At 35.0% G+C, this 26,222-nt stretch overlaps 1 protein-coding gene across 1 annotated transcript in view; it reads right to left on the bottom strand.

Moving 5' to 3' along the window:
• Ankrd31 (ankyrin repeat domain 31) overlaps window positions 1-26,222 on the bottom strand; it is a 241,722-nt gene that overhangs the window by 73,530 nt on the left and 141,970 nt on the right. Inside the window, exons 13-16 of the mRNA XM_063258367.1 lie at window positions 14,978-15,030; window positions 12,616-14,080; window positions 12,176-12,346; window positions 5,786-5,913 (exon numbers count right to left, since the gene is read on the bottom strand). Coding sequence (XP_063114437.1) covers window positions 5,786-5,913; window positions 12,176-12,346; window positions 12,616-14,080; window positions 14,978-15,030 — 1,817 coding nt within the window. The remainder of the gene's footprint in view (window positions 1-5,785; window positions 5,914-12,175; window positions 12,347-12,615; window positions 14,081-14,977; window positions 15,031-26,222) is intronic.

Genomic DNA, 26,222 nt, shown 5'->3' with positions numbered 1-26,222 from the left:
GGAAGAATGACAGTCTCTTTAATAAATGGTGTTGGAAAACTGGCTCTCCATATGCCGAAAACTAAAACGAGACCCATGCCTATCACCATGTCCTAAATTAAAATCTAAATGGATCAAAGATCTGAATATTAAAACAGAAACACTAAATCTATTTGAAGACAAATTGGGTAGAAACCTTGAAGACATAGGGGTAGGTAGAGAATTCATGAACAGGAATCAAACTGCACGGGAAACACTTCCCAGAATCACTAACTGGGACCACTTCTTATTAAAAAGTTTCTGCATGTCAAACGAAATCTCCAGCATAGTGAAAAGAAAACCCACAAATTGGGAAAAAATCTTAGTGAACTCTCCCTCAGACAAAGAACTTCTGTCTAAAACATATAAAGAATTTTAAAAAATCAGACACCCCAAAATTCAAAGATCCAATACAAAAATGGGCATCTGAGATGAATACACACTTCTCAAATGAAGAAATATAAATGGAAAATAAATACATGAAAAAATGTTTATCATCATTAGTCATTAGAGAAATGCAAATTAAAACCACACTGAGATTCCATCTCACTGCTAAAAGAATGGCCAGGATCAAGAAAACCAACAACAACAAATGCTGGAGAGGCTGTGGGGAAAAAGGAACTCTCCTGCACTGTTCATGGGAGTGTAGACTGGTGCAACCATTGTGGAAGTCAGTCTAGAGATTTTTCAAAAAGCTGAGATTGGAAGTTCCATTTTGCAACTATTCCACTTCTAGGTATATTCCCACAAGAACTGAAAGCATCATACCACAGTGATATACATGCACCTATGTTTATAGCAGCACAATTTGTAGTCCCCAGATCTTGGAAACAACCCAAGTGTCCATTAACTGAGAAATGGATAAAAAAGTTGTGGTATTTTTATACAATGGAGTACTACTCAGCTATAAAGAAGGATCACATTGAGATATTTATAAATAAATGGATGCAGCTTGAGACCATATTCATAAGTGAAATAAATCAAACTCACATGTATGAATACTGAAGTTACCCTACTGTAAGAAATGATTGAAATATATAAAAGAATATGGTAATCATGATTTCCCATTATGTGGCTTTGAAGCCTTAAAAAGTTTTCACTCATTAATTGGAATGGCTTTATTCTGGGCTGTTTGATATATTACCTGTGATGATATGAACAGATATTTTGAAGAAAACAAGACATCATAATAACTAGTGCTAATTTAATATTATCTTGTTTTGAAATCCCACCAAACTGTTTCTCTTCTGTCTCCATTGGTTTTATCATGTTGTATCTTACTGGATTTTATTATATGTGATAGTATAAACAAAAATTTTTATAGGCAAAGAGAAAATATAGAAACCATTGTTTGTTTCCTGTTAGCTGGTTCTAAATACCCTGTTATACTTTCATCCTCTTGAATGGTTTCACACTGTCTTGAAATGTTTGATGCTATAGTATACGAAATTATATTCAAATACTTCAAGGAAAGAGACACTATGGTAACTACTATTAAGTTGGGTTATCTTGTGGTGAAGCACTAGGTTGCTGCAATCGTCATGCTTTGACCTGTATTGTTAGGTTGTTATGTCCTCTTTTATCTCAATCTCCCCCTTTTTCATAAAAAAAAAAATGATTTTTATTATTATTTTTTTAATTAAGGGAAAAAATCAAAATTAGCAGGATATATTATAGTAACTTTTTTGATTTCCTATTAACTTTATTTGAAGCCCTGTATTACTCCCACTATCTTGTTTTGACTGATTATACTCTGTTTCATTCTGTTTGATAGTATCAAGTTTGAGGGTATAGGCAACTACTTTGAAGGCACTAAGATTCACTATGATGTCCACTCTGGTTTGACTATTTTCTTCTTTTGAAGTCCTGTAATGTTTCCAATGTTTAGGTTTTATTGGTCTTGTTCTGTACTGTTTTGTTCAATTTTATTATACCTAATGATATAGGCAATTCTTTTTAAGGAATCAAGAGGCATTATGGTAACCATTGTTGATAACTCAGTATTCTGTTTTTACATCATGTGCTATGTCTATGCCTCGTTTTGAATGATTGCTTTGTTTTGTCATATTTGGTTTTATTCTCTTCCAAAAAAAATAATAAAGCTATGGGAGTAATAAAACCAAAGTGTGTACATTTTGTTGTAAAAAAGAGAGGAAAAAAAGTGCTCTAAAGGATACAACTGCAAGTGTATTTAGGTGTGCTAAGATAGATGACGATATTACTAAGCTCTTGTTGGATCATTGAACACAACTGTTTGCAGTCTCACTGTTTGAATGTTCACTTTGTATGCTTTAATCCTGTAACTTGAACAACTATTTCTAAGATGACAATATATAATCTATTAACTAGTGATTTCTTACCATTTTTTTATAATTCTATATTACTTGTATCCTTATATTGTTTTGGTTTTTTTCCTTTAAATAAATAAAAAAAAATCAGTAACAAATGCTGATGAGGCTATAGGAAAAAAGGAACCCCTTTCCACTGTTGGTGGGAATGTAAATTGGTACAATCATTATGGAAATCAGTATGGAGAGTCCTTTAAAAACTAAAACTAGAGGTTACATTTGATACAGTTGTTCTCCTTCTAAGCATCTTTCCAAAAGAATCAAAAGTAGGGCTTGGGATTTGGCTCAACAGTATAAGCACCTGCCTAACAAGCTTAAGGTCGTGAGCTTGACCGCTGGTACCAAAAAAAAAAAAAGAATCAGAAACTTCATATCTCAGTAATACATGTATATCCATGTTTTTAGCAACACAATCTGTAACAGCTAATTCTTGGAGATAGCCCATATGCCGATAAACAGTTGTATGGATAAAGAAAGTGTGGTTCTATATACTGTGACATACCACTTTGCCATAAAGAAGAATATACTTGAGACATTTTTAGGTAAACAGATGTACCTCACAACCATAATCTTAAATGAAATAAATCAGACATACAGTGTAAATACGGCATTGTTTCACTTATGTGAGAAACCCAAACAATAAATAAGGAGCGTAATTGAGCACAACTACTGTAAAGCAAGACAAATGTTCAAATGGGAAGGGGAAGCAAGGGAAGGTGAAGGGGTCAGAGGAAATTTTTTCTTTTACTTTTAGAAACAGGGTCTTGCTATGTAGTGCAGGCTGGCCTTGAACTCACTTATAGTCCATACTGGCTTTGAATTCATGGCCATCCTCCTGCCTCAGCCTCTCGAGTGCTGGGATTACGGGCATGTGCCACAATACTCAGCAAAAAGAATTTTTAAAAAAGAGAACAGAAGGAAAAGAATGGAAACAAACTTCTGTACATGGAGAGGCAGAAGAAGGGCTGAAGGGAGGCAAGGGGTATGAGAAAGAAGAATTAGGATATATGATGTACAGCTACAAATTTTCTAGTATGAATGTGATTATTATATATAGCAAACATGTACTAATAAAAAATAAAATTAAAAAATAATGTGGCTGTCTCAACAATCTCAACAGACTGGGAGGCTGAGGCAGGAGGCATGCAGGTTCAAGACCAAAATGGACAATTCAGCAACTTAATGACTTGGTAGAATCACCTGTAAACAGTTCATTGAGGACCTAGAAAAGACTTGTGATGCCTGTTAAAACTTTTCAGATCTTCCTTGAGATCATGATGCTAAAGTCAACTGTGAAAAAAAGATGTCCTATGTGCTGTCACACAATCCTGCTAGAAAAATGATACCAAAGAATCCAATTCTATTCAGCCTTTGCTGCTCTAGAAATTAGTACGTTTCAATTGGAACCTTAACATACCCATTCCTCAATTTATGATGGCTTATACACCCCAGTATAGCTATTTTAAGTTGAAAATACCTATGTCAAAATGCATTTAATACAATTAATAATATATAATATTGTAGCCTAGAAATAAAGTACACTATAAGACATTACTGTTTATCCTTGTGATCCTGTGGTTGATAGAACTGTGGCTTGCAGCTGAGTCTCAATTGAGCATGTCATACCACATATTGTCACTCCAAAAAAATAGAAAAATATGAATTTGATATTGTTTTTACTGAATGTGTATTGCTTGGTTGGCATCTATGAACTTGGCTAGTAAATAGCATTCTGAAGCTGGTGTAAAACTGATGAGGCTAACTCACTACACTTAAACTACCTATTTAGACAATGTCGTTTATGTTTCTGGGAGTCTTGAATCTTAATATGTGCTAATGGTAGGTTGCTTACAATAAAATCTAGGGGAACTGAGTGTAAAGGGCTTCCCTGGGCAGAAACATCACTTGGACATATACCTCTCTATTTTCATTGCTGGTAAGATGAGATGGTACAGACAGTAAGCTCTGTGTTACCTCTCATGAGGAAAAGTGTAGAAGAAAACTTTCTCATGGGTACCTCCGAATTTCACCAGTACTTTCCTCTTACAATCCAGATGCATGTCCTTACTGTGGTGGGTATAAAAAAAATCTTAGCTATGCATACAACTATATACCAAATTCTTAAAGTCTTGATGAAGGTGATTCCCAACACAAATATGAGAATTAACTTTTTTAATGTAGCACTTTCCAGGACAATGTCCAAAAATGTGACTTGTCCATTATGAAAATGTTATTCTCTTAAGTGATTTCATGTTAAATTACACTTTCCTTGTATAAAAAATTACTAAGTTCATCACTTTAATTATTCTTTGGTTTCTTCCATTTCAGGGCCATAGGACTTTGAGAATTTGTCTATTATTTTAAATATATTTTTATTAGTGTGTATTAATTTTATAAAATATTGCCTTGTTTTACTTTAAATATCTTAAAGGCCAAAGATAAGCTACACTGAACACCAGATTAACCATTTCAGTATTACTCTTTTTTTTTTTTAATCAGTACTGGGATTGAACTCATGACCACCTGCTTGCAAGGCAGGTTCTTATGCCGTTGAGCTAAATCCCTGGCCCCTGAAGTATTATTCTTGATTATTACTTTGCATCTCTGATCTTGGAATACGTTCAGTAACATTACTCCACCACATGACTATTTAGGCTAAAATTACAAGAATACTTTGACAAAGTTAAATAAAATTCACTAGGCTCATAAAAATATTGAGATAGATAAGTAAATATGAGCGATCCAAAGAGGTTTTTTTTAAAAATATGAAATCTGACTTGATTTGTTCTTTGCTGGTTTTCTTCATTGTTTTATCAAAGTGAATAATTATTCCCAAGGTCTACATTATCCACTGATAATGATAAGTTTCCTTCTAGATTTGTCAAATCAAAAGATGAGTTTAAAAATATAATGAGTTTTTAAGGTCTAAATTTGAAATTCTGTGTCAAAAAATTACCCTTGTATCTTTTCTTGTGCTCGTTTTTACTATGACTGCACCTGAAAAAAAACAAGAGGTTCTAAACTTCAAAGAAGAAGAAACTCATGTTTCTGCTCATACCCATTGGGAAAACCCAGTTTAAGAAAATCTAAATGTTACATGTATAATCACTGTAACTAGGTTCTTCTGTGTAAACCAAAAGTCATTTTAGATAATACAACAGATTTATAGAATGTTTTTTCTTCTGCCTTACATTCATTATACCTAAAACCATGAAAAATTATTCAGTTATATATACACTGATTTTCCAATCCATACACAATCTACCTGTATATGGCTTTTCCAATCCATATACAATATTTTAGCAGGCTGCAAAAATCATTTGTTGACTTAAGGAATCACTTTAGGTCTCAGTTTAAAATATCTACATTTTCTTCACTCATTTTCTTAAAAGTAATAATCTAATTTATCACATACTTACCTTTAAATGATTGCCTGCAGCAGCATCATCTAAGGGCAGAATTCCATCTATACTTTCACAATTAACATCAGCACCAGCTTTTAATAACTCTACAGTTACATCACTGAATTCCTTAAGAGGTGTCCAACCTAAAAAGGAAAAAAGAAAAAAACAAAAGAAAAAGCTGTTCCTTACCATAAATCAATATACATGTAATATCTTTATAACTAAATTTTTTGCACTACAGGAATCTTTATATATATCCTGGAATTGACAAGAAATAATACAGTACTGAAAACCACAGCCTTAAATTGTGTATGTTTCATTTTTAAAAATTTTATATAAAGAGAAAAGAAAGCAAAACAGAAAGAAGGGTAGCAACAATACAGAATTCCAAAAAAAAAAAAAAAACTAAGAAATCACTAGTTGATAAATTATATACTTTCATCTTAGAAATAGTTGTTCAAGTTACAAAATTAAAGCATACAAACTGGACATTCAAACAAGTGAGACTGCAAACAGTTCTGCTCAACAATCCAACAAAAACCTAGTAATATGTTCATCTATCTTACAAACTTAAACATACATACAGTTATATCCCTTATAGCACTTTCTTTTCCTCTCTTTTTACAATAGCAATTGCACATTTTGGGTTTTATTACTCTGACAGTTTTTATTACTTTTTACACTAGAGATACAAGGTGATAGTTATAAATATGATTCTTATTTCACTTATGAGGAGAGTCTCAAGTTGCCTCCATTTGCCTATGAAGGCCTCAAGATCATCCTTTTTATAGCTGAATAATATTCCATTGCATAAAAATACCACATCTTTTTCATCCATTCTGCAGTTGATGGGCATTTTGGTTGTTTCCAGGATTTAGCTATTACAAATTGTGCTGCTATGAACATAGGTATACATATATCACTGTCACACGACCTTTTCAGGTTTTCTAGGCAAATACCCAGAAGGAGAATAGCTGGGTTGAATGGAACTTCCAATCCCAGTCTTCTGAGAATTCTCCATACTGATTTCCATAGTGGTTGCACCAGTCTACATTCCCACCAACAATGGAGCAGTGTTCCTTTTTCTCCGCAGCCTCACCATTTGTTATCGGTTGTTTTCTTGATGGTAGCTATTCTTTCCAGAGTGAAATGAAATCTCAATGCTGTTTTAATTTGCATTTCTTGAATGACCAGAAATGGTGAACATTTCTTCATGTATTTATTTGCCATTTGTATATCTTCATCTGAGAAATATGTTTTCATCTCAGATGCCCGTTTTCGGAGAGGGTGTTTGAATTTGGGGGGTTGATGTTTTTCAATTCTTTTTATGTTCTAGATATAAGTTCTTTGTCTGAGGGGTTGCTGGCTATAATTCTTTCCCATTCTATGGGTTTTCTTTTCACTCTGTTGGTTATTTCTTTGAAGTGCAGAAACTTTTCAATAATATGAGATCTCAGCTGTTGATTCTTTGCAGTGTTTCCCATGCAGTTTGCATTGTGTTCATGAATTCTCTGCCTACCCCTATGTCTCCAAGACTTCTACTCACCTTGTCTTCCAGTAGATTTAGTGTGTTTTAATATGAAGATCTTTGATCCATTTAGACTTTAGTTTTGTGCATAGTGATATGCATGGGTCTAGTTTCAGAATTCAGAGTGTGGAGAGCTAATTTTTCCAATGCCATTTATTTAAGAGGCTATCCTTCTTCCAGTGAACATGCTTAGTCCCTTTGTTAAATATCAGGTGGCTGAACGTCTCTGTAGTTGTGCTGGCATTTTCTAATCTGTTCCATTGATTCTCAGGTCTCTTTCTTTGCCAGTATTATGCTGATTTATCACTGTGGCTTTGCAGTATAGTTTCAAGTCAGGAATTGAGATGTCTCCTGCCTTGCCTTTGGTATTCTAGGTCTCTTTTGTTTCCACGTGAATTTTTAGGAATGTTTTATATAGATCTGTGAGGTATGTCAATGGTATTTTGATTGGAATTACCTTAAATCTGTATAACAGTTTTGGGAGTATGGCCATTTTCATAATAATGGTTCTTCCTAGCCAACAGCAAGGAATATCCTTCCATTTTCATATTTTGTTCAATCTCCTTTTTTGTTTTTTAATTTTTTTATTTTAAAGAGACTAAGATAAAAGAGGACATAACAAAGTAGATCAGAACAGAACAATTTAAACAACACAGTATTTCACCACAAGTCAATATGACATAACAGTATCTACCATCATGCCTCTTTCCTTGAAATAGTTGAGCATATCTTCATATACAATAGTATGAAACATAACAAAATAGTATAAAACTATTAAAGAAAATGAAAGTATTACAGGGCACTCAGAACCAAGTAATAGAAAATGAACAATATTCAATTGAGATCTCAGCCTGCTATACTCAGGTTACTATATTATCTCATGTCCATAAAAATTTGCTTATACTACCACATATAATAAAATCCAATAAGATACTACATGATAGAACCAATGGAAACAGAAGAACAAAAGAATGGTGGGACTCCAAGATGATACTAAATCAGCACTGGCTATTATGTCTTTTTTCTTCAAAATAGCTGTTCATACTATCACAGATAATAAAATCAAACAACCCAGGATAAAACCACTCCAACTAATGAAGGGAAGCATTATAAGGTTCCAGGAAGCTGGGCAGGTACTTAACCACTGTGGGTGATGGTGCAAAGCTCTGCCCGGGCAAGGACCAATGCATTGGAATTCACATTCCCTCAACTCCTCTGAAGAAGGTTGCTGGGTGTAATCTAGTCAGGCCTCAAAATCTCCCCAAGCCTAGTCTAGTGTCACTGGAAGCTGGGCAGATCCTTGACCACTGGAAGCGATGATCTTAAACTCTCCCGGAGCTCAGGATGGTGTGCAGGAACTCACCTCTGCCAGTTGCCCAGTTCCCCAATTGAAAGATCACTGGGTGTGGCCCAGGCAGGTCCGAAAATTGCAGAGCCCAGCCTAGTGTGGCTGGAAGCTGGGTGGTCCTTGGCTACTGAGAGCGATGATCTTAAACTCTCCCAGAGCTCGGGATGGTGTGCAGTAACTCACCCCCGCTGGCAACAGGGATGATTTATTATGAAGAAATAAGGGATGAAGTAAAAAGTGAATAGAAATGAAATGCCAAGTGATCATTTAAGTATTACAGGACTGAAATTTCATGTTTCTATTAAAAAAGACAAAAACTTGAAACACTATCTTTTATTCTCGAAATACGTGAATCACTCATTAAGAACTCAGAAAGTATCAGCATTTTCATGCTGCCTCATCCAGCTGTTTGACTTTTTAAGTCATAGATTGTTCTTGTGGTGTTATCAGTGAATAAAGAAATTGCCTCAAGTGGAGCACAAATTTTTTTAAAAAGCTCCTAATGATATCTCAATTTTGGCACTTATGGCTTCATGAATAAGTTGCTTCTAACTAATAGAATACTTTAATATTAAAAGTATTCCACAGGTTTAACATGTCCTTCCTGTTGTAGACTCGCTCTATTGCATTCAGTTTGTCTGCTTTGATAAAGCAAGCAGCCATGGTAGAGAGGCCCAGGCAGCATCAATAAGGAACTGAGGCCCTCAAGCTAACTATCCTCCAGGAAGTAAGTTCTGTTAACCACCACAAGAGCTTGGAGGTGTACCCTTCCCCAGGCCAGCTTTCAGATGAGACTGGTCCTCATCAACCCCTTGACTGCAGCCTCCTTAAGATTCTGTCAGATGAGCTGGTTAAGCTTTACTCAATTCCTGACTTACCAAAACCATGAGATAATAAATGTATGTTGTTTTAAACTATTAAATTTTTGATAATCTGTTAGGTAGCAACAGAAACAACTAAGATACATACTACATCAGACTCTCTGAGAGTGGGACACAGTAATCAGTTTTTAGACTTTTCAGATGATTTTGATGCAAGTTAAGGTTTGAGAATCATTGCATTGAACCGAGTAGAGTAGCATACACCTGTGGTCCCAGCCACTGAAGAGGCTGAAGCAGAAAAATCTTGGGTTCAAGGATAGCCTAAGTAACATAAATGCCCACCCCATCTCAAAAGAAAAAAAATCCACTGCATTAAACCATAAAAACTTTCTTACTGTATTTCCTAAATGCCGGAAGCTGCAAAAACAATTTTAGGGTAAGAGACAAAAAGATTGGAGGGTTATTCACCAAAGAATGATTGTTGACTCCCAGGGCAGACAATAGCTATCTTCCACTGACACACAGACTCAAACATATGTTTTTTAAAGAGAATTGCATAATTGCATTCATAAATTCTTTACTGGGAAAAGACACACTACACACACACACACACACACACACACACACACACACACAGAAAGACACAGAAAATATATTTTAAAATTATAAAATATCTAACAGTGCAGGTCTTCAGATTACATATTTAAACTGACAAGCTCCCCTAATAATTCTTACTGTTGAGGGCACAAATCCTATTACCTTGTTTCTAGCGTATCTGCAGCAAAGACAATCATGTGATGAAAGATTTTTACAGAAAAAATTTAAAACTATTGAATGTTACTATAATCATAAGTTCCCATAGGATTTAACTAAAATTTTAATATAAAATCTGTCAGAAGCTCAAGAGGAAACAAACAGTACTCACACCATATCCCTTTGTAAAGTGGTTTGGATTCACACTGCACTAATTAAAGACTATGAATCTCATTTTTATTTTTGTTCTGAAATTCTACAATGAAGTATACTGTTCACTGTACTGGATGCTTAATGGGCCTTTCAATATAGAAATGCCTGTCCTTCATTTCTTGTATTATTTCTTTGATGATTTCTTATTTTTATTGTTCTTCTTAGGTTTCCTGGAGTGAGTGGACACCCAATTTTCTTATCCTTCCTGCTTTTCTTTTTTTGTTCTTTATGCAAAGTTCATAAGACCTTACTATCTATCTGTCCCTGTGTATCTCTTCAAATTTATGCTACTTAATATCTAAAAACTCAGTATTGGTCTCTGACTGTTCTTTCTTTTTTGTATCTTTTTTTCCCAAGTTTTTGATATTTCCCAGTCCTCCCATTGTTTCAGTTTTTTCCGAGTGTATTTAGCTTACTTTCACCTTTCTTTCATATTAGTGCTTTTCAAAAATACCTGCTGATTTTGGACTGTTTCTGTACTAATGAGAGACAGTGAAATGCTGACTGGAAACCTGCATCCCTGTAGGTAATGCAACAGAATTCAAAACGTGGTTGGATTCACTGTTGGGTGATAAGGAAATAAATTAACGTCTGTGTTAGGAAATCCTTGGATATCATATCTAAAATTGTTATTTCTGGGTAAGTTCAAGTGGCTTAGTAGAATGACAGAATATAATAAATATTACATTTACATGCAATTAAGTGCATTACTAGAGAAGTATGTCAATTTCTTATGGCACCTGTAACAAATTACAATAAACTGAGTGATTTGAAACAGCAGAAATTCACTGTCACGGTAAGTTTTCTAACCGAAGTCCAAAATCAAGATGTCAGCAGATCTATACACCCTGTAGAAGCTCTAGCAGATTCTTGCATGCTCCTTCCACTCTTAAGGACTGTCGGTATTCCTCTGCTTCCTTGGCTGACCACTAGATCATTCTTTGGTCTCTCTCCTGAGTCTCAAATCTCACTCTACTTTTCTCTTATAATAAGGATATTTGACATTAATATAGGTCTACTGGAATTATCCAGGATGATCTAGCTAATCTCAAGGTATTTAACTTGATTACATATACAAAGATTCTTTTTCCAAAAATGTTAATACCCAGTTTTCACCATATAATATTTAATAGCTCCAGGGTTAGGAAATAGACATGTTCTCAGGGTCATCACTCAGTACACTACAGGATATGTAAGAAGGGCTTCAGTTTACACAAAAGGAGGAAAGCAGAAGGTTCATAGTGAACTAATTGAGCGACTGTCCTACCTCAACACTGTAAATCATCTTTTCATTGCTTACTGTTCAACCTGAAGTGGCCCAGATTTATTTTTCATCATAGAATTAGTTTAAAAAACCTTCAAAGAAGAAATAGCTTCTCATATTGCAAATCATTTGTCTGACACAAAGACTCTAGTGGCAATGCTTATTTAATACTCCTTATGTTAAAATGGTTGAATGCAAGTACCTAAGGAACCTGGGTTAACCACAGTCACTCCTAATGAATAGTCTTGATGTTTCTGCTGTTTATTTTACCTTCTCTAACATAGCAAACATAGAAATATGACAAGAACATATCTAAAGTCTAATAAATTCTCAAGTAATGGCTTAACAAATACAGGTGAGATAATCTTATAACAGTGAGTGATTTTAAAAAACACTGCAACTTCAAAGTTTAGAAATTCTTTCAAGAAGACCTGGTTGTTGGCTTTGACAAAATTTTTACATAAAGAACTATACAAACCTTGGTTACAGGTAGCTTTCAAGAGACCTTTTCTTTTTTTGAAATTCTGGTATTTTTTGTGTTCTTGGGCATTGAGAGACATGTAAATTTCTGAGTCAACTTTTTCTTTTTTATCTAAACAATTTGTTACAATGCTTTCACTTTCATTGATAGCGCTAGTTAATTCCTCACCTGAAAAAAAAATATTGTACAGTATCAGTATTATGGTTATCCTTAATGATCACATGACAGGAAAATTAATATTTTTAGAAATTTGTTTTAAGCTGTACTATTTAAGAGATTGGGAGCCTTTAAAATGTTTTTATACAACAAAGTTTGCTCATTGAAATGCACAGCAGAAATCAATACAGCTAACAATTTACTATGAAAATGTTAAGCTTCCTAATATTAAATAAGTGCTGTTTAGAAAATATGTACAGATTGAGAAATACTACTAATACCTGGTTTGTGAGAAATTTCCTTTTCTTTCTGATTACATCCTGAGACGTCAGTCAATTCTTTATTTATATTGTTAGTGGAACAAACATTTGTATTAGTCATAGGCTCACTCTCTGAAAGATCTTGTCTCTTTCTCTCAACATTAGTTATTTCTATCTCTTGAGAATGAACAACAGTGGAAAAAAGCCTTGCTTTTTCATCTTTGTCACTGTAATGCCTTTCAGTGTCTTCTTTCATTACCTTTTCCATAATATGTGTATCTGTTTGACTCATTAAAGGAGTTGATTCTCTGGGGTTATAATCTTGAGGCTTTTTTAATAACTCCACATGACTAGTCAACTTTGAAACTTCATGTATTGAAAGTGTCCTTTTACATGTCAGGGAAGTTTGCTTAGGATTGCCAAGTGATTGGTCAAAATAAGTTCCATCCATGCATTGTTCATAATTGGCAACAGGTTGTTCAGAAATTACTACCTCAACTAAATCAGAAAAACTAACAGCTTCCTGTTGTGGAAGCATGGTTATACCGCCTTCTTTTAATTCATTTTCCTGTGAAAAATGGTCTTCTGAAGGTAAAAGCCTTTGAAAATTCCTTTCTTCTGTATTTCTTAGATTTTCTTCAGAGTGGTTTTTGCATTCTGCAGAACATATAGCCATTCCAGATGTTACAGGCTTCTCAGAGACACAGCAATCATCATAACTATCCTTTATAAAGGATAAGAAAGAACTTTCCCATTTATTAAAGGTCTTAATTTTTTTACCTAAGTTGCTATTATCATGAGATTTATAAGGGCTATTCTGTTGTTCTTGGTAACCATGAAGCTGCTGATCTGTAGAAACAAGTGGTAACCTGACTTCTTTATGTAATGAAGGTCCAGAAAAAGAACCAGCTTCAGTTTGGCCAATGTGCTCTAACCCCAAAAACTGCATTTCTTGACCTTCTTGGGTATGTACCTCTTTGGAAACTGAACAAACCTTTACTTTGTTACCTAGTCCATCTTTCAGGCTTGACACAGTTGGGCTGCAAGGTTCATAGCACTCTTCTTGAAGGCCATCAAGGGTTTGAAGAATATGCTGCTGATGAGTAACCAATCTATTTATTTTTCTGGGGGAAGAGACAGTGATTGCCTGTCTTGAAGTGCAGTCTCCATCATCTGATTGAGTCCTTTTATCTTGTGTGTTCTTCCTTCCTTTAACTTTCAAAACATGTGTTTTAGCATCTGTAATGTTACAAAGACTGCCCTTTCTGAGTCCTGTAGACTGTGTTTGGTTAAGAGCTGATTGCTTATGCTTGGATTTACCAAATCTTGTGACTCTCGAACTTTGGGAGTAATGTTCATACACATCTTCGTTTACAAATAAATCCTCTTTGCTTCTTTTGCTGACTTCTACATGTTCTGGCCTCAGTCTGCTGGAATTTTCATTACAAACAAACCCAGTGTGACTTTTAGGACTAAATTTTGGTTTCTATAAGACAAAAATAGATAGTTAACTTTAAGATGCAGGCTTCTATTCAATTTAATCTGGTTCTTTGATTAATCAATTATTGCATTCAATTGCATCATTTTCTCTAATCTAAGGCCTGTTGGAATATATAGAAACTGGCATTTCAAAGTAGTAGACTAAATAAAAGAAAAAATATAATAAGAGTTAGACTCAGCCTATGTATTAATATTTGTTTACTGTACATATTAATTCCTTTTATCAGTATTTTAGCACAACTAATATATAACACTAAATACGATAAAACATTGTATTGTAAGTAACTTGATTTTTCTAGTCTTTTAAACTAAATCAGACCTTTAAAAGGAAGATTTACAAGAATGCTTTAGAAACATTTTCCTCTGCTTAGTGTTATATTAGAATTAGGAGAGTTTCTGTTTTCTAGAACTACAGGTTGAATGAAAAAGGAACTTAATAACTACAGGACAGAAGTACTCCTGTCTGTCTGGAAAATTTCTTGTGGGCTGTGCTGCTAAGATTATAGGAACACTGCTTCTTCTCACTTGTCACAGATGAAGAGTTAAGGCCTACTATGTTAAGTCTGAAGGGGTGGGATGATACCTTTGATTCTTGTATTATGTTCACAGCAGGGGAAATGTGACATGGTCAATAAACCTCAGGAAATGACTACTGATACATCAGGGTGAACAGATACTCTACATTTACTCAACTGCTTCTCAAATTTATAGCTTAGAATGCCCTGATTCTCATGTAATTATTCCAGAGTGTCTTAAAACCACAAATAAAATCACTGCTCCTGACTAGTGCTTCAAATGTCTTTCTTTTCTTTTGGATAATCTATAAAATAGCCACCAGCAGTGCTATCTCTATAGAAATATTTGTTACTAAACATACATTTACCTTGTGTGGACATATGTCCTCTACATCTCCTGGGTCAGTGCCTTTCCTTTGATCTGTAAATGAAAAGAGAAAATGGCTTCTAGTGGTCAGACCCTAAACTTCTAGAGCTCACAAAGTTGGCCAAGAGAAAAACCAAGTGGAACAGGTAAAATTATGCATTTATATTAAAATTGGCACAATGTGTTCATATAATCTATACTTCCATGTTAATTAGAAACCAAATACTATACTGAGAGATAGTGATAATTTTACAGGAAAAGCAAATAGATACCTCAGCAGCATAGCTCTTGCCTGGCAAGCATGAGGTCATGAGTTCTATTCCCAGTACAAAAAACAAAACAAAACAACCAAAACCAACCCCCCCGCGCCAAAACTAACACTAAAAGGTAAGCACTGAACTCAGTATTTTTTATATTCTCTGTGTATATTTATATATGCTTTTTTCATTCAGGAGATTATGCATATTTTCTTATAAAGCAAATTATTTCTTAATTACAAAATTATCTTTCCCTAATATGTCTGATTTACAAGGTACTAGTTTGGAAACTACATGCTTCTCAAAGCCAAATGTATATGTATGGAAAAAGTCAATCATATTATGAATATATAAAGGGGGATAGTTTTTTATTTTAAAGCTTAGGTCGATAATAAAGAAATGTTTTTAGTATATCTCTCTTGCCTCCTTTAAATATTGAAAGTGGAAATTATATTTACCTACATATGCATTTAGCCATAAATGAGTATCTTAGATGTGATACACAAAAATACAAGTTTCCTTAGATATATTACATATTAGATATGTAAAATACTTTAACAAAGATATAGCTGGGAGCATGTTATTTCTTGGGAATAATTTTCACAACTGGAATCAAATTATGACTTGCAACATTTATTTCATTTGGGTGATAAAAGACATATAGAACATTATTCTAACAAACAAAAGGGATAGGAGTACAATCCTTGAAGCCTCATTCCTGCCTTCTAATGTTGATTCATCTGTTTATCAGGTAGTTGACCTTAGGCAAGATTTTTTAATGTCTCTTACTCCATGCAATATCCACAAATAAATGTTAATAACAGTCCCTGGCTTCTACACATGCCAAAATTAAAAAAACCAAATTAATGTAATGAGTTTAGAGGAGCTCCCTGGAAAAGAGAAAACACTCCATTGTCACTACAGTTGGTATTAAGAACATAAAGGACATTGCCTTCTATAAAGTGTGGCTGTTAAACAGCAGAAAAGCAGTATTTTCCAGAAAATACCCTGTCAAGCATAGTACTTAAGAGAATCTGGAAAGAAAAAAGATGTTTATTCCCTCTCAGTTTGAGACTCTCAGTTTGAAATGGTAAGTTCTGGTAAGCAGCTTCATTCTTATTCATTTGTCACTCTGTGCTCCCTGTCGTGTGCCAGGTACATGAGAGGTATTTTATATACGTTAAGTCCAATCCTCACAGGAACAGGCCCACCAATGTGCAGTTGGATGAGTAGACACAAAAAGCCCAAATTTGTTGATGACAAAGTTGGGCATGAGTTTTATTTATTTATTTTTTTTGAGACAAGGTCCAGGCTGGCCTTGAATTCATTATGACGCCTAGGCTGGCCTCAAACTTACGGCAATCCTCCTGCCTCAGCATTCCAAGTGCTGGCACGAAAGGCAAGTACCATTGTGCCTGGCAAAAACTGGGAACATTAAGTTAATCAAAGCTATAAAATCTGTAAGAATAATCACCCATCCAATATCACAGGAGATGTATTTTAATCTAAGTGAGAAAAGCATTAAGTATGTTTTATATGAAGAAAGCTCCTTATATGAAGAAAGCTTCATAAAAAGCTCTTCAGAGCTGGGTGTGGTGGGCATGCCCACAATCCTAGAAGGCTGAGGCCACAGGATCCCCGGAGTCTGAGGCCAGCCTAGGCTTCGTTGAAGTGAGCTCAAGTTCACCCTGAAATGCATAGCAAGACTCTGTCTCATAAATACCAAAGTAAGTAAATAAAATAAAATAAAGTAAAATAAAAAAGCTCTTCAGGGCTGGAGATATAGCTCAGTGGTAGGATGCTGGACCAGTACTTACAAGGCCCTTGGTTCAATCCCCAGTACCTCAAAAAGGGAAAAGACATACTTTAAACAAAATTTTAAGATGAACACAATATGTTAAGTAAACAAGTAATCTTTAAGTAAAACAATTTCACACTTACACTGAAAAGTAGGCTTATAATTAAAGACAAAATCTCAATATTCAAACTTCAGAGATAATTAAACCATCTAGTAAAGCACAATGATGTGACTGTTTAGTAAATTCTCTCACATAAGAAAAGATATCTCAATACGAAAGATTAGGGATTGCAAATTTCCAAAAAGGAAGTTGCCTTGTGTAATAGCTTAAACGTGGCCAACAGTGAACAAGAGATTCTGAAATGGAGAAGGAATCAAAAAGCTGGAGAAAGTACTTTAAGAAGAGTAAAGCAATGGATATCATCACAAAATAATTTAAACAATTAAGCAGACCAAAAAAGCAAAAACCCCCAAAATATAAATTTTTGCCTACAATTGAACGTTTCATTTGCAAATTTTTATACAGTTTAAAATGTAAATATGATTGACTTACTAATTTATTTCAGTGGGCTTTGACAGAGCAGGACTCTGGTATAATCTAGCTCCTATAGAGGGAATTCTCTGTTCCAAACAAAACATATTGCTTATTACTGGTTTTGCATAATCACTGAAAGTTTGGTACAATGGCATGCAGATGAGTGCCAGCCACTCACAGGACTAAAGCCAAAAGATAGCCTGAGCATCAGAGTTTCAGACTAGCCAGGGAAATAGAATAAGATGCCTGTCTTCAAAAACAACAAAAATCAATGAACCTCTCTCTTTCTTACAAAGGTAGGATATTTTGATCTAGGTCTTGCTTTTGAGTCAGTATTATTCAACTAATTACATTTCTTGAGTACATAAACAGTTTATAAAAATAAGTCACTATATATAAAAATGGTCCTGTTTTAGTTTTTTTTGGTTACTGAGACAAAATCCCTGATACCCAAAGGTAAAGAAGGAAAGGTTTATTTCAGTTCACAGTCTATAGAAGTTTCAGTTCACAGCTGGCTGGTTGCAGGATTAGGTGGCATGGCAGTGGGGTAGCACAGAGGACAAATAGTTTGTGACAAGCAGAAGGCAAAAAACAGCGAAGTAGCAAGCAGCAAGTAACAGCAGCCCTTTCTTTTTTTCATTCCAGGGATTGAACTCAGGACCACACACTTGCAAAGCAGGCACTTATGCAACTGAGCTAAATCCCAGCTCTATAGCAACACTTTCTGTTCCTTACCTTTTATCCCCAAGGGCACCCGGGATGACACATCTTAATCCTATCCAGAACTATGCATACCAATCTGAGAACTAATTCAGTTAGACACTCTTGATTCCAGAATAATACACTTAATCCCAGCATTTGGGTCCATCCATCTATGAAAAACCCCACCTAAGACTTTATGAGGCTTGGGGGAGATATCTAGACATGAGCCATAATAGGTCTACTTGGTCATAAAGGAAAACTAGTCTCACTGCCCTATTGTCAGATTGCTATTTTGGCCTAAATTTTCAGTAGCTGCCACAGCCAACAAAAATTGGAAGAACTGTCTGATACTAAATAAAATCTAAGTGGGAAAGGGGTACATTTACATTTTATTGCAAGTGATTTAAATTAAGAAAAGATCTCTCCCAATACAGTTATCAAACAGCTTCTGATGATAATCACTAACCATGAAACATGTTAGCAGTTGTGTCACATATCTTATTGGATTAGAAGAAGCCTGGGTTACATCTTTTTTATGTAGTCTTATAAGGTGAACCAAACAGTCTGCTATCCTTGTTTCTTATTCATGTTGTATTATTAGGCTTTAGCACTACATGGTGTTTGCAAGAACAACCCATGAATGAATGAATGAATGAATGAATGAATGAATGAATGCTCACAGAAAACAGATAAATTTCAGGAGAGGTGGTTCAGTATTTGATGGCATCAGCAACTATTTCAAAGAGAGTACTATGTTATGGTAGCCATTGTTGATTTCCTACTGACTTGAAGTTCTGAATCTCATTCATTATTTAGTTTTGACTGGTTTTACTGTGTTCTGTTTTGTTTGATTTTATTATGTCTGAAGGTATGAGTAGCTATTTTGAAGATAAATAAGAAGCATTAATGGTAGCTATTGTTGATTTCCTATTACTGTGTTTTGAAGTCCTCATTCACTTTCACTGTTTTGTTTTTATTGGCTTTATTCTGTTTTATTTTGTTTGGTTTTATCCTTTTTAAAATAAAAAAACACACGTAGAGAAAAAAAGAAATGGAGGTTATATCTGAGGGAGCTCAGCAGCCAACAGGAACATCGGCAACCTCTCCTCCACACCTGGAAGAGTTCAATGGCTGGCAAGAGCATCGGTGACCCCTCCTTCCACTCAGAGGACTTCAGCAGGCATGGAAGGGTGTATGTGTGTCCTCCCACCATCCGGAGGACCTTGGTTGGTCATTAAGAGTGCAGGTAACTCCTTAATCTACACAGGGGACTTCAGCAGGCCAGCCAGAGCACCAGTGAGGTCTCCACCCATCTGGAAGAAATTGGCTGGGGCTCCAAGACCCCAGCGACACAGTAGGGAACCACCTGGTGCACGTATCACGGACAGGTGGGTTTGGTGGCCTACAGCAGTCTGAAGCCACTGTAACAGTATTAGCTAAGGGATGGTTCACATTAATATTCCTAGGCTAATCAGCCCAGGAAAAGTCCAGGACTCACCCAACTGGACCTGCAGGAGGAATTTAGTGACTGGCCCCTTCCCTACACTGTTGGACCCAACAAGTGGTGAACATCAGTCATATAGTATAGACAATGACTAAGATGTACACAATGGACAGGGGAGTCTAGGGAGATTGAAAAGACTGAAACATGAGACAAGAGGTGAAAATGACAAGATGGAAAAGCAAAATGCAATCTCAGATCTGTATCCCATCTGGAAAAAGTACAGCAGCCATCAACATAGAATAATTTAGAAGGTGCACAACCGAAATTTCTGAAAAGATAGCAAGTGAACTAAAGAAATAAATCCATGAGGCAATAGAGGAAATCAGATCAGAAATAATCTCCTGGGGAAAAAAAGAAATGACAATTAAGGAATTGCTTAGAATAGCTAGAAAACACATAGATATAAAAAAAGTATAGGAGCATTAGAAAATGATGGAAACTTTGAATGAACAGTATGGGAAAGAAATAGAATGCATAAAACAGATTCAAAGAGATATCCAGGAAATTCAACATTCCACTGAGCAGTGGCAAAACTGCTTGAATGAAACTTAACATAGATTTTCTTACTTGAAGACAGGATTGTGGCAAGAGATCATGAAAGAAAAGTTCTCTTAAAAATTAAAAGGGACCATGAAATAACAATTCAATAGTCAAGTCCATTCAATTCAAAGTCCAAGTCAATGTAAAGAAAAACAATGAAAGATTGATAGGTGCCAATGAAAATGGAGGAGTCAACACAAATGACATTTTTTTAAATTCTTCTTTTTTTATTAAGGAGAAAAAGAAAAAAAACAGAAATAGGGTACATGTTATACAGAATTTCAGAAAAAATAAACAATAGGAAATCACTAGTTAATAGATTACATATTTTCATCTTAGAAATAGTTGTTCAAGTTACAGAATCAAAGCATACAAAGTGGACTTTCTAACAGTGAGACTGGAAACAGTTTTGTTCAATGATCCAACAAAACTCAGTAATATGGTTATCTATCTTATACACTTAAATATATATGCGGTTATATTCTTTAGAGCACTTTCTTTTCCTTTCTTTTGTACAATGACAATTACACATTTTGGATTTTATTACTTCCACAGTTCTTATTACTTTTTTTTTTTGTCTTTTTCCATTTTTATTGGTACTGGGGAATCGAACTCATGACCGCCTGTTTACAAGGCAGGTGCTTATGCCGCTGAGCTAAATCCCCAGGTCCTTAATTACTTTTTTTGAAAAGAGTAAAACCAAATGTGACATAACAGAACAGAGTCAGTCAAATCAAAAGGATGAACATAGGGGCTGGGGGTTTAGCTCAGCGGCACAAGCGCCTGCCTTGCAAGCAGGCAGACGTGAGTTTGATCCCCAGTACCGATTTAAAAAAAAAAAAAAAAAGGATGAACATAATAGATAACATAAAAACAAAATACTAGGTGATCAACAATGGTTACCATACTGCCTCTTGCTATCTTAAAAAGAATTGCCTATATCATCAGTTATAATAAATTGAACAAAACAGTAAAGAATGAAACCAAAATAATCAAGACATTACAGGGCTTTAAAAGAAGATAATAGTCAACCAGAATGGGCATCATAATGAATCTTATTGTCTTTACAGTTGTTGCCTATACTTTTGAACTTGGTACTATCAAGCAAAGCAGAATAGAGGAAAATCAGTCAAAGCAAGATGGTGAGGGCTATGCAGGGTTTCAAATCAAGTTAATAGGAAATCAAAGTGGGGTACTATAATGTATCCTGCTTTTTAAAAATTTTTCCCTTAATTAAAAAGAAAAAAATAAAAAAGTAAATAATTTAAAAAAGGAGACTGAGATAAAAGAGGGCATAACAACAAAACAGCGCAGGCAAATGACATTTTTTTTAAAATCCCTATTTTCAAAAGTAATAGCAGAGCATGGAGGATCTGAGATCTTCCCAGTCCAGCATCCTAGCACAATCCATCAGGGAACTGCCTGGCCAGCTTCACAGGTCATAGAGCATAAGGCTTTGGCAACAGAGTTCAGGAGTGCGCCCTGGGCAGCCACAGGGATATCAGAGGACTGAAGCTCTTCCCAGTGCATCAATCCAGTGCAATCCATTGGAAGCATGCCAGGCCAGCTGCACAGGTCCTATAAGTAAATGACAAATCCAAAGAGCAAGATGCACTCTCAGTCCTCCAGCCCACTGAGAATAAACCCAGGAGACACTGAAATGGAAGACACTGGAAGTCACACAACTTCACTTTCTGAAATGATAGCAACTGAAGGAAAGAAACAACTCCATGAAGCTATAGAAGAAATCAGATCAGAAATAATCTCTCAGGTAAAAAAACTAAATGACAAGAAGAAATGCTTTGTGAATCTAAAGAAGATCTAGATCACAAAATAGAGGAATATAAGAAAATGATAGAAACCTTGAATGAACAATATAAGACGATTAGAAGGCATGAAACAGGTTCAAAAGGATATTCGGGAAATTAACAATTCCAGTGAAAGCTGGCAAAATGGCTTCAATGAGAGAGAAGATAGACACTGAGATCTTAAAAACATGATGGAAGCTTATGATCATGAAAGAAAAAAATCTCTTAAAAATAACAAGGAACCAGGAAACAACAATTCAATGACTGCAAAATTATGCAGAGAGAAGAAACAACATAAACTGATAGATGTCAACAAAAAAGCAGAGGTCAACACAAATGACATAAGAAGACTATTTACAGAAATAATAGCAGAAAATATTCCAAACATGGAAGAAAAATCGTGAGGCATAAAACTCTTCCAAGCACCAGTGAGCCAAAGCAGGCTGGAAAAAGCAGCAGACAGCCCTACCCCAGCACACACAATGGTCAACATGAGATATCCCTAGGCAGCACTGACTAAAAAAAATTAGAGTCTTGCTCCAGAGAAACTGTAGCCAACAGAGGAAGTGCCAGGGACCCCACCACCCACTTGTCTAGAAAAACCCAGGAATATGTCAAGAGGAAGAAGCAAAAGGCAGTCTCTGGCCTCCAACCCAAGCAGTTCTGGTCCAGGAGATGTAAACATGGATGAGACTGGGAATTGCAAACCTGAAGTTTATCAAGTAATGGCAACTGAAATAAAGAAATGACTTCATGAGACTATAAAAGAATTTATAACAGATATAGTATCTCAGGTAAAAGAAGAAATGAGAAATGTAATGAAAGAATTGCTAAGCACCTCTAAAGAACACATAGATGGAAAAATAGAAGAGCACAGGAAAAAGAGGGAAACTTTGAACAAAGAATATAAAAAAGACATAGAATACATGAAACAGATTCAAAGAGATTACCAGGAAATTAAAAATTCCACTGAAAGCTGAAAAAACTGCTTGAAAGAAACTAAAGATAGACTTTTAAACCTTGAAAACAGGTTTGCATCTTGCGATCGTGAAAGATCTCTAAAAAACAACAAATTAACAGGAAGTAAAAATTCAAAGGCTACAAGATGATGCCAAAAAGCATAATTTAAGAATAATAAATGTGAGAGAAAAAGCAAGGGTCAGTAAAAATGAAATAGAAAGGTTATTTACAGAAATAATTACAGTAATTTCCCAAGCACAGGAAAAGGAAATGATATTCAGGTAAGTGAGGCATAACAGAACACCAGCCAGCCATAACCAAAATACATCTACACCCAGACAGATAATAATCAAGATCCGAAATTCAATACAAGAACAAAATATTTAAAAAGCTGTTAGAGAAAAGAAACAGATCACCTATAAAGAAAATGCTATCAGAATCTTGACACAAATCATCAAATCAAGAAGAGTTGGAGAGAAGTATTTCAAATCCTGAAAAAAATAACTTCCAATCCAGATTGATATACCCTGCAAAACTATCTTTCAAAATTAATGGAGAAACAAGATACTTCCATGATGAAGAAAACTGAAAGAATTCATGACCACCAAACTAAGCCTACAAAAAAATACTGAAAAACATTCTAGAGAGAGGAAAAAAAATGACCATGTTTTCAGGAACAGTAGCACAGGGGGATCTGTAAGCAGGATAGACAATGGAATGAAAGGGAAAAGTAGGCAATCAATGGCAGGAAAATAGTGTGGCAGAGATGAGGCAGAGAATGTTGGCCATAATCACTAATATAGACGGCCTCAATTCATCAATAAAAAGAAACACAGGCAGAGTGTTTCAGGAGACAGGGTCCACCAATATGCTTCACTACACAAGAAACACATTCAACCCAAAAGGGAGTTTATAGACTGAGAGTCAAAGGTGAGAAAACAATGCTCTATGTGACAGGGCACCAGAAAAACGTGGGGGTAGCTTGCCCATCAGCTGTAGACTGGTTACAAAGCCACGACACTTTTATGCAATGGAAAACTACTCAGCTATAAAGAAAGATAACCCTGAGGCTCTTGTAGGTAAATGGATACAACTTGATATCTGTTAGGGATAAAAAGGTTCAGAGTCACACAGGTTCAGAGTACACAGGTGAATAGCATGGTGCCTCTGGTAGTATAAAAACTAAAGGAGTTAGTGGGATCCAAAATGTACAGTATATCCTGAGAAAGGGGAGGAAGTTTATAAAAAGGAAAGGCAGTGGCCATTATGAATCTTTCCTTCAAATCACAATAATAGATTCACAATGGCCACTGCCTTTCCTTTTTATTATGATTTGAATCCTATATTGCTTTCATTGTTTGTTTAGTTTGGTTTTATTCTGGTTCAGTTTGTCTAATCATACTATATTTCATGGCATGGACAGCTATTTCAAAGATTAAAAAATATATTATGGTAACCATTTTTGACTTCCTATTAGCTTGATTTGAAGCCCTGTATTACTTTTATTGTTTTGTTTTGATTGATTTTATTGTATTTTATTATGTTTGATTGTATCATGTTTGATGGTATAGGTAAGTACTCTGAAGACAATAAATGCGTTTTGAAACCCCTTGTGGATCTACTATTATCTTCTTTTGAAGTCCTATATTGTATCCACTGCTTCATTTTTATTTGTTTTATTCTGTACTAATTTGTTTCTTCTATTATGCCTGATGGTAGGGGCAATTCTTTTGAAGATAACAAGAGTATGGTAGCCCTTGCTGATCTCCTTGTGTTTCATTTTTAAGTCATGTACCATGTTCATCCTTTTGTTTTGATTGACTCTATTCTGTTTTGTTTCATTTGGTCTTATTCTCTTCAAAATAAAAAAATTAGAACCAGAGAAAAAAATGAGGCATACAGAATCCCAGTTAGTCATAACCAAAATATATCTCCACCCACATATTTAATACTAGGGATATCAGAAATTCAGCACAAGAACAGAATACTGAAAGCTGTCAGAGAAAAGAAACAGATCACCTACAAAAGAAAGCCTATCAGAATCACAGTAGACTTCTTAACACAAACTTTCAAGTGAAGAAGAACTTGGAGTGAAGTATTTTAGGTCCTGAAAGAAAACAACTTTCAATGTAGATTGATGTATCCTACAAAACTATTTTTGAAAATCGATGGAGAAATATCACACTTTCACAAAAAAGAACAACTAAAGAAATTCATGACCAACAAACACAACACTACAAAGAATACTGAAAGACAATCTAGAAAGAGACAAAGATGACTGCAACCCCAAAAACAATAGCAGAAGGAAACCACTAAGCAGGGCAAACAATTAAAAGTAGAAAACCAACAACAGAAAGATAACATGACAAGGATAAGTTAGCACATACAAGTTATATTTGTCAATATAAATGGTCTCAACTCACCAGTGAAAAGAAACAGACTGGTAGAGTAGATTAAGAAAGAAAATCCAACAGGTTGTGTACAAGAAACAGATTTAATTCAAAAGGAAATTCACAGACTAAACGTCAAAGGATGGAAAACAATACTCAATGCAACAGGAACCCAGAAAACATGGGTAGCTATTCTGTTTGCAGACAATGTGAACTTAAGAATGATCAAAAGAAATAAAGAAGATCACTACATGTTTGTTAGGGGAAAACTTAAGGAGGAAGAGATTATCATCATAAATATATAGGCACCAAATACGGAAGCACCCAACTATGTAAGACAAATCTTAACAGACATGAAAAATCAAATAAGCAATAATACAGTTATAATAGGGGGCCTTAACAAATTTCTTTTGGCACTATAGAGACAGTACTGTAAAGGGAAAGATGAAAGATATAAATAAACAGTAAAAAAAAAAAAAGCATAGATTATCCCTACTACCTTTTTTATAATGTGTTAACCAGAATCTACTTGGCAAAGTGAACTGAAGTCAGCACCTCAAACCAAACAAGCTACTTTCAAAGAGCTAACAGAACTAACTTGTCTATGTGGCAAAACAGTGAGAAGATTTAGAAATAGAGGTGAAAAGCCAGCTGAGTTTGGTGATAGCTGGTTATCCAAATAAGAATTTTTGTTCAGCTTTAAGTTTTCCCAACATACTCCCAACTCAAATGAAAGCTCAAAACTTAAAGAG

This window comes from Cavia porcellus, unplaced genomic scaffold (genome assembly GCF_034190915.1).
Source record: "Cavia porcellus strain 051 isolate PalLab524CR breed Dunkin Hartley unplaced genomic scaffold, mCavPor4.1 scaffold_11, whole genome shotgun sequence".
NCBI classification, from domain to species: Eukaryota; Metazoa; Chordata; class Mammalia; order Rodentia; family Caviidae; genus Cavia; species Cavia porcellus.
This window is presented reverse-complemented; position numbering and strand designations above follow the sequence as displayed.